General features: G+C 40.5%; 1 protein-coding gene across 2 annotated transcripts in view; it reads right to left on the reverse strand.

The window, feature by feature from the left end:
- Positions 1–8,111, reverse strand: part of HPSE2 (heparanase 2 (inactive)) — a 200,190-nt gene extending 192,079 nt beyond the window's left edge. For both annotated transcript variants that reach the window (XR_011364225.1, XM_069979991.1), the window contains exon 1: positions 7,779–8,111. Coding sequence is in view for 1 of the 2 variants with exons in the window: in XM_069979991.1 (XP_069836092.1) it covers positions 7,779–8,047 (269 nt within the window). In the remaining variant the exon portion in view is untranslated. The remainder of the gene's footprint in view (positions 1–7,778) is intronic.
- Between the last annotated feature and the right edge of the window lie 2,388 nt (positions 8,112–10,499).

Consider the following 10,499-nt stretch of genomic DNA (forward strand, 5'->3'; position numbering starts at 1 on the left):
GGCTCAGGGGGGCGATGTGGTTCTCACTACATAGGATCATTGTTCACACCGCTTTGCCGTGTCTCACTCCATCTGATCCACTGTGCAGATGAATTGAGGTGTGTGCCAGGAACTGACACCCCTTCCACGCCGGATGGCCACTCCAGGCGTTCCTCAAGATAAGGGTGTTTTCATGGAGCCAGAAGTTATAAATTGCATGGACTGTATATATTAAAAAGAAAAAAAAAATGAATTTTTTTTTTTTATTTATTTTGTTTTTCTACATGAGAGGTAGTCTCTTCTGGACTTTTCAAGCCTATGGACACTTACACCTTGATCACCACACTGGGGTCTTTTGCCGAATGGCAATCTTATTGCACCACAAGGAGTTAATAGGGAGAAATGTATGCACGCATATGTTGAATCATTAATGCACTTTTGTTGACCAATGAAATGTTATGTTTAATTTGCACGTGTGTATAAAATTGCTAATTGATTTAACTGAAGACACGCTTGAAAATGATAGCGTAGAGGCTATAGAAACGTCGCGTCTGTGCTGCATGTTATCACTATTCTGATGGAATAAAGTTACACGTCACCTAACCTTTGGAGTGCTGCAGACTATTCATCATTTTTGATCTATCTATCTATCTATCTATCTATCTATCTCCTATCTATCTATCTATCTATCTATCTTCTATCTATCTATCTATCTATCTCCTATCTATCTCCTATCTATCTATCTATCTATCTCCTATCTATCTATCTATCTATCTATCATCACTATCTATCTATCTATCTCCTATCTATCTATCTATCTATCTATCTATCTATCTATCTCCTATCTATCTATCTATCTATCTATCTATCTCCTATCTATCTATCTATCTATCTATCTATCTCCTATCTATCTATCTATCTATCTATCTATTTTTTTGAAAATGGTGGCGAGAGGCCACAGAAACGTTGCCTAATTACTTTGTATGCTGTGCTGTGCACTTTGTGAATAAATGTGAAACCTTTTTTCTCACCTTATCTGGAGTGCCGTCAAGCTACTTTACATATCTATCTATCTATCTATCTCCTATCTATCTATCTCCTATCTATCTATCTATCTATCTATCTCCTATCTATCTATCTCCTATCTATCTATCTCCTATCTATCTATCTATCTATCTATCTATCTCCTATCTATCTATCTATCTATCTATCTATCTCCTATCTATCTATCTCCTATCTATCTATCTATCTATCTATCTCCTATCTATCTATCTATCTATCTATCTATCTATCTATCTATCTCCTATCTATCTATCTATCTATCTATCTATCTATCATTTATCTATCATCTGTCTATCTATCATCTGTCTATCTTTATGGATCTCCCCCTGATATAACCAGGGTTCAGATGTTTTTCAGTCTCAGGATGGCAGGATGACTAAACAACATACACACCAAGATAATTTCAAAGGATTTGAACTCCTGCAGAAATATTTCCTTTGCTAAGATGCAAACTATTTTCTTCTATAAATATTATGATACAATGAAGATTAACGTTTGAATTGATTGACCTTGATACTTACGGTTCGATCACTGATTATTGTGAGGTCTATGGAGTAGAAGTACTTATCAGTGAGGCCAAGGATACAACTGTAAAAGACTTATAGTAACTATAGAGCAATACATTGAGTTATAGGCAATATTGTGGATCACAGCTGTCATTTAAAAGTTAGAATCAAGCTAGTAGCGCTAAAGAAAATTCACAGCCCTGGCCTAAGGTATTTATTATCTCATAAAGACCTCATGTACAGGGACAGAGAGTCCCTACAGTTCAGTATTAGGCTATGGTCACACAACGTCTTGAGTCTAAAATAACGGACGTTATTTAGCTGCCTGACCTCCCCTTAGTGCACTGACGGCTGTTGGTACATTATTCTAGTTTGGGGTTACTAATTGGACTTTGGATATGGCTTAATTGAAAAGTCAATTGAATTTAATAGTAAAAACGGAGAAAGAACGGTGACAAAAGGAAAACTGTGTGTGAACAACTAATAAAAACGTCTGCTGTTTGCAAAAGACACCCGAAAATAATGATCATGTTTAATATTTTGACGCCTGAGGCAAAAACGTCCGTTATTCAATACGCTGTGTGCATTGGACGTCCGTCTTCCCATTGCATTGCATTGCAGTCAGTTAAATCTCGGCAAAAACGGACGTTATTTTAAATATGAAAATCGGACGCCTTTTTAATATTTTTGTCGTTCTGTGAACATAGCCTTAGGTTGGGTTCATACAATGTTTTTGCAATCCATTGTTTGCAAAAAAAAAAGATGCGTTTGTGTGCATCCGCTTTGATTAATTTTTCCATTGACTTCCATTATAACAAAAAAGGATCAAAATTCAAAACGCATCCTTTTTTAAACAATTCTTTATTTACGTTAAATTATGCGTTTTGATCCATTTTTTTATAATAAAGGTCAATGGAAAAATTTATCAAAATGGATGCACTTAAATGCATTCGTTTTTCCATCCATTTTTTGCAAAAACGGAAGATGAAAACGGATTGCAAAAATGTAGTGTGAACCCAGCCTTACACAACAGTAGGTGCGCCATGCTTGCAATAATTTTGTTTGTCATGATTTCTTAAGAACTGTACAGGCATGCAGTGGAAGAGTATAGCCCAGTATCTATAAAACAAAGATCCATCATATGTCTTTGTGCATGAACCCTTCATGTTGCTTCTACTTTCAGTTCATGAACTTAATGGTCAGCTCAGTTATCTAAGCCAATAATTAGAATGTATTGAAACCTTAAGGATCTGTTCACACAACGTTTTTTGAGGCAAATATATGTTGATTATTATGTCTGTAAATAATGATCTTTATTTATTGCCGCATTTTTGCACATTGTGTGAGCACAGCCTGAGACTATGGTCCCACTGTAACAATGAGGGCCATCTTTGTGCCGTCATTTTAGTAGCATTCAAAGGCCATTTATTGGTAATGAAAACTGCAAATAATGTCCATTATTGTCCATAATTTGTGGATATGGTTTTGATAGCTGCCCAAATGGTCGCAAAATTTCATAGTGGAAACATAGCCTCAGGGTACAATGTGAAATAAAACCATATTATGAATACCCCAGACATCAGATTTAAGGCATCACTTAACACTTAGAAATGAATGAATGCCTTTAAATTGTACCTTAAAAAATACATTATAAACTGTTTGTTGCATGTGATAAAAGCTTTATGGCTGCCAGACGTCTATCACATTGTAAAAGGCTAGGACAGACGTGAATAAATCTACATATATGCATACAGTGTCTTTCACTGCAGAACACTTATTAACCAATAAGGTGAACGCACAGTAGAACATTTTAAGGGACAGCAACAAAGTTGAAGTATTGCTACCACACTGGGGCCGGAGGTCCACAGAGCAACAAGGAGACAATCATCCCCGTTGATCGCCATTATTATAAGCTGTTAGGATGATGTGATTACTTGCAGAGATAACATTGTTCTTATAAATCACATATGGCAGGAATCAATCTGGTGTCCAGTGCCGAAACTGGAAAAACGATGAGCAGAAAACGCCTGTCCCAGATGTACCGAATGATCTTAAAACATGCGGAAAAATAATCCCCATAGGTTTATATTTTAAAGCCTCCTTCACAAACAAAATGTTTGAAACTTTTTTTTTGGTAAGTACTTAAGCATTGTTTTTCTAAAAAAAAAAAATTTAGATAGTAGAAGGGGGGATGATAGATAGATAACAAATAGATCAATAGATAGGAAATAGATTGATAGGTAGGCAAAGGGGAAAAAAACTAAGAAAGAAAGATGATAGATAGATAGATAGATAGATAGATAGATAGATAGATAGGAGATAGATAGGAGATAGATAGATAGATAGATAGATAGATAGATAGATAGGAGATAGATAGATAGATAGATAGATAGATAGGAGATAGGTAGATAAAAGATAGATAGATAGATAGATAGATAGATAGATAGATAGATAGATAGATAGGAGATAGGTAGATAAAAGATAGATAGATAGATAGATAGATAGATAGATAGATAGATAGATAGATAGATAGATAGATAGGAGAAAGATTTGAGATATGCTACGTTTACACGGAACGATTATCGGGCGAATTTTCGCGATAACGATCGAATTCGAACGATATTCGTATGTGTAAACGCGGCGAACGATCGATAAATCGTTCATTTTGATCTTTTAACATGTTCTTAAATCGTCGTTCGTAAAAAAATTCGCCGATCGTTCCGTGTAAACAGTCCTTCACTGGTTTTACCTATGTGTGAGATAGGCTTAAGCATTTGCAAAACGATCGCAAAACGAATTTTCTGTACGATATATCGTTTCATCTAAACGCTGATCGTTATAAAAAAAAAATTGTTATCGATAGATAGATAGATACACATTGAAATTCCGCAGCACACCAGCATCAAGTGGAAAAAAGGTGATATTTATTGCATGTGGCAAGAAATAACAGAGAGGATGCAACGTTTCTGCCTTCTCACAAGGCCGTTATCAAGCATGATTGATAACGGCCTTGTGAGAAGGGAGAAACGTTGCATCCTCTCTGTTATTTCTTGCCACATGCAATAAATATCACCTTTTTTCCACTTGATGCTGGTGTGCTGCAGAATTTCGTTGTGTATCTATTGGGATCCCTAGCCAAGGGACTTACTCTGTACAGCACCTGCTGCTTGGATTTGGAAGTGCGGCTTTTCTCCTGTCTCTAGATAGATAGATAGATAATAGATAGATTTGAGATAGATAGATGATAAATAGATAGACATGCTTGAAAAAGACCGCGAGAGGCGGTTTAAACGTGGCACCGTATGGAATAAATTCACGTTTGAACTTTATCTGAACAGAGTGCTGCTGGTTTATCCAGATAGATAGATAGATAAATGATAGATAGATAGATAGATAGATAGATAGATAGATAGATAGATAGATAGAAGATAGATAGATAGATAGATAGATAATAGATAGATAGATAGATAGATAGATAGATAGATAGATAGAGAGATAGATAGGAGATAGATAGATAGATAGATAGATAGATAGATAGATAGATAGATACATACATAGATAGATACATAGATATCAGGATAAGTGTCAGTTTACAAGAGACAAGTTTGACTTTTAAGTGGTGAACAAATATCAATACCAATTTCCTTAGACCATAAACTTCAAAAGAGAATAACCCATAATGTGAGGCACTGTAGGCAGCAATAAGTGCATTGGTTACTTGGCTCTTTGGATTTGCCCATTTCTGATTTATGTTACAAAAAAAGTATGGTAAATTCTAATTATATAGAATTTAGGATTATACCTAGCTGCGTATTAGTGTTAGTAGGACAAACTACAGTACATATGCTACCATTTGTAAATTGAACCTACATAATACATATACTATAAGGTCCCATTGTTAAGCTACAAAGATATGTGGAAAATGACATGCCATATGATGTTACCAATTGGTGCTATACACTACTTGCATATATAAAAAAGAACCACAATATCTTTAGAAATTATTTGTTCTGTACTGCTTATCCTGGGTCAGTGTTTCGACTAAACACCAGCACTTTCTTAGCCTAAATGTTGCACATTGTTTTTATGGCTGACTGCTGAAGTCTTTCTGCATCCTTTTAGGCATTGTGCTTTTCTGATTCTTCTAGATTGTAGCCAACATTTGTAAAGTCACCTATGGTCAAGATACAGAGCTCTTTGATAGGGAAGCTTTTACAATTAAGACATAAAATAATGCTAGCTAAGTTTCTATTTCCCTGGGATTTTATATAGGACCCAGACACAATAGAAGCTGGGGACACTGATGAAAAATCTCCCCAGTGTTAATGCAGCCATCTGTATATTTTGGATGCTGTAAAAAATAAAACTGATCCGCACTGACTGAAAAAAATCATTTCTGCATCAATCTGAATGCAATAAAAATGCAAATAAATGGCATCTATCAAAGAGTGTCTATCCCTCTAATGTTATCTCTTATCTCTGTTATATCTTATCTCTTATCTATCTCGTGATATCTAATAATTGTCTATCTATATTATATAAATTATATCTTAATTATGTATATATCTATCTCCTATCTACCTAATGATTATCTATCTATCTAACTATCATTTATCTATCTATCTAAAAATCTTTCTCTTATCTATCTTATCTATTATCTATCTATCTATCTATCTATCTATCTCCTATCTATCTTCTATCCATCTATCTATCTCCTATCTATCTATCTCCTATCTATCTATCTATCTCCTATCTATCTATCTATCTATCTATCTATCTCCTATCTACCTAATGATTATCTATCTATCTATCTATCTATCTATCTAACTATCATTTATCTATCTATCTATCTAAAAATCTTTCTCTTATCTATTATCTATCTTATATCTATCCATCATCTATCTCCTATCTATCTATCTAGCTCTCTACCTTATATCTATCTCCTATCTATCAATCAATCTATTATCTTATATCTATCTTTTATCTATCACCTATTCTATATCACCCTTCTCTCCTATCTATCCATCCATCATTTATCTATCATCAACTATCTATCTGTCTCCTATCTATTTATGCATCTATCTATCTATCTATCTATCTCCTATCTATCTATCTATCTATCTATCTATCTATCTATCTATCTATCTTTTTATCTAACAACTAGAATCTATGTCACTCATATTTATCTTGCTATCATCTATGTATCCTATCTACCTATATATTGATTACCTGTCTATCTATCTATTTATCTATCTTTCCATTTAGCATATGTACCTATGTATGCATCTCTCTATCTATCTATCTACATATCCCTATCAAACAATCAATCAATCAATCAGTCATCTATATAACATCTTCCTATTTACCCTACAGTCTGTCTAGTACTAACACACATACGTGCAATAGGTTTATTTCTATGCACTGAAATCCTTTTATAAAAAAAACCCTAAAACTCTTGTTTACATAACTAAAACAATATAGTATAAATAAATAAATAAATGTAACTATTAACAATGACCCCAGTATCTTATAGACTTCGCCACCCATCCACACCATGAATATAATAATTGAGTATTATAGCATTTCCAGGCAGAGATCAGTCACTCAGGTCTGATCTGCAGCAAGTCATGGATCCCATTAGATGAAAGAATTTAGTTGCAGCATTTGTAGTAGTGTGCAGGTCCCAGTAATGGCTCACATCACAGACTGCTGCTGCTGCTGCCTCTATGGTTTTATATACCAGAGGAACTTTAATCATCAAAGTGGCTTTAAACTGGTTTTACAGTTCACATGTTTTGTGCAGTTGCCTCAGAAACACAGAGGAGAGATTTTGGCTTCTAATATTTATTTGTGGAGCCAGAGAGAAGACAGGATCTTGGAGTTGTGAGGAGCCTGAGCAGTGGGTGTTAGGCTGTCAGGCTGTCTGTCCTGCTGATCGCTGCCATAGACAGCCACTGCCTGCCTGCCTGCTGTCCCCTCACTGTCACCCTCCGTGCAATCTCACCAGGCTCCCAATTGTTGCTTATGTTCAAGCAGAAGGGTTATTTTCAGTCATAACTGATAAATTTCTGAAATGCTTTTTACATTGCAAACATGTGCATCTTAATGGGAACCAGTTCTGCTCTCCATTAGAACATGCTTCACAAAAAGGGAAGGGAGAAATGGTTTAGAGATGGAGTATCGATTTCCTAGCATGACATGAAGCCTTTGTCTTCCAGCACTCAGCCTTACCTCAGAAAGTCTAACCAGCCATCCCGGATGATGGAGGGGTCCAGCTGCACGGAGAGGAAGCTCTCACTCACGCTCCTCATAGGGGTTTTGGTGTTGACATCAAGGAGAATCAGAGTCCTTCCCTTCACACCTGAGGACCTGGAGACAGGGAACAGTTTCCTCTCCCCAATCTGAGGAGCCCCTGAGCCCCTTGGGATCCTGATGATGATGGATAATGTGAGCAGCAGGTAGAGGTGCAGAGGATGGGAGCAGGGGGGCACCAGGAGCATGCTGCTCGCTCTTATGTCGCACACACACACCGTGATGCTGCTCGGGAGGAGGCTCACTGGGAAACTAATTGCCCTTATCTCAAGTGCATGACACTGAGCCCCCTTTTTTTTGCGATGTTTTGGTGCTGCTGGAGGGGAAACCCACGCCCCTGACCAGCCTTTAAGCAGCTTGGGCCAAGAGTCGCAGTCACCCAGCAGCACCGCCCATCTAAGAGATTCAGGCTGCAGGCTCATCTGCTCGGGCTGCTGGAAGGTAAGGTGAATCCTTAACCCCATCAGCGCCGGAGAATAGGAGCACACAGGGGAAACATCAACTGGTGTGTGGATGCAGAATGCAATGCAACAATTATGTGTGCACAGCCTATCCATTACTCCTAGCAGTGCCTATAGGTAATGGTTGTATATTCTATACTAGAGAGCTATTCTACAGAGCATTGTGCATGCCGTGGTGAGTGTGCACTGTACTGCCAGGATGTGTGCCCGTTCTGGTGAGTGTGCACTGTACTGCCAGGCTGTGTGCCCGTTCTGGTGAGTGTGCACTATACTGCCAGGCTGTGTGCCCGTTATGGTGAGTGTGCACTGTACTCCCAGGCTGTGTGCATGTTATGGTGAGTGTGCACTGTACTGCCAGGCTGTGTGCATGTTATGGTGAGTGTGCACTGTACTGCCAGGCTGTGTGCATGTTATGGTGAGTGTGCACTGTACTGCCAGGCTGTGTGCATGTTATGGTGAGTGTGCACTGTACTCCCAGGCTGTGTGCATGTTATGGTGAGTGTGCACTGTACTGCCAGGCTGTGTGCATGTTATGGTGAGTGTGCACTGTACTGCCAGGCTGTGTGCCCGTTCTGGTGAGTGTGCACTGTACTGCCAGGCTGTGTGCATGTTATGGTGAGTGTGCACTATACTGCCAGGCTGTGTGCCCGTTCTGGTGAGTGTGCACTATACTGCCAGGCTGTGTGCATGTTATGGTGAGTGTGCACTGTACTCCCAGGCTGTGTGCCCGTTATGGTGAGTGTGCACTATACTGCCAGGCTGTGTGCCCGTTCTGGTGAGTGTGCACTATACTGCCAGGCTGTGTGCCCGTTCTGGTGAGTGTGCACTGTACTGCCAGGCTGTGTGCCCGTTCTGGTGAGTGTGCACTGTACTGCCAGGCTGTGTGCCCGTTCTGGTGAGTGTGCACTGTACTGCCAGGCTGTGTGCCCGTTCTGGTGAGTGTGCACTGTACTGCCAGGCTGTGTGCCCGTTATGGTGAGTGTGCACTATACTGCCAGGCTGTGTGCCCGTTCTGGTGAGTGTGCACTATACTGCCAGGCTGTGTGCCCGTTCTGGTGAGTGTGCACTATACTGCCAGGCTGTGTGCCCGTTCTGGTGAGTGTGCACTGTACTCCCAGGCTGTGTGCCCGTTCTGGTGAGTGTGCACTGTACTCCCAGGCTGTGTGCCCGTTCTGGTGAGTGTGCACTATACTGCCAGGCTGTGTGCCCGTTCTGGTGAGTGTGCACTATACTGCCAGGCTGTGTGCCCGTTCTGGTGAGTGTGCACTGTACTCCCAGGCTGTGTGCCCGTTCTGGTGAGTGTGCACTATACTGCCAGGCTGTGTGCCCGTTCTGGTGAGTGTGCACTGTACTCCCAGGCTGTGTGCCCGTTCTGGTGAGTGTGCACTGTACTGCCAGGCTGTGTGCCCGTTCTGGTGAGTGTGCACTGTACTCCCAGGCTGTGTGCCCGTTCTGGTGAGTGTGCACTATACTGCCAGGCTGTGTGCCCGTTATGGTGAGTGTGCACTGTACTGCCAGGCTGTGTGCCCGTTCTGGTGAGTGTGCACTGTACTCCCAGGCTGTGTGCCCGTTGTGGTGAGTGTGCACTGTACTCCCAGGCTGTGTGCCCGTTCTGGTGAGTGTGCACTATACTGCCAGGCTGTGTGCCCGTTCTGGTGAGTGTGCACTATACTGCCAGGCTGTGCCCGTTCTGGTGAGTGTGCACTGTACTCCCAGGCTGTGTGCCCGTTCTGGTGAGTGTGCACTATACTGCCAGGCTGTGTGCCCGTTCTGGTGAGTGTGCACTGTACTCTCAGGCTGTGTGCCCGTTCTGGTGAGTGTGCACTGTACTCTCAGGCTGTGTGCATGTTATGGTGAGTGTGCACTATACTGCCAGGCTGTGTGCATGTTATGGTGAGTGTGCACTGTACTCCCCGGCTGTGTGCCCGTTCTGGTGAGTGTGCACTGTACTCTCAGGCTGTGTGCATGTTATGGTGAGTGTGCACTGTACTCCCAGGCTGTGTGCCCGTTCTGGTGAGTGTGCACTATACTGCCAGGCTGTGTGCCCGTTCTGGTGAGTGTGCACTGTACTCCCAGGCTGTGTGCATGTTATGGTGAGTGTGCACTGTACTCCCAGGCTGTGTGCCCGTTCTGGTGAGTGTGCACTGTACTCCCAGGCTGTGTGCATGTTATGGTGAGT

The sequence above is a fragment of the Dendropsophus ebraccatus genome, chromosome 8 (genome assembly GCF_027789765.1).
Source record: "Dendropsophus ebraccatus isolate aDenEbr1 chromosome 8, aDenEbr1.pat, whole genome shotgun sequence".
Classification (NCBI taxonomy): domain Eukaryota; kingdom Metazoa; phylum Chordata; class Amphibia; order Anura; family Hylidae; genus Dendropsophus; species Dendropsophus ebraccatus.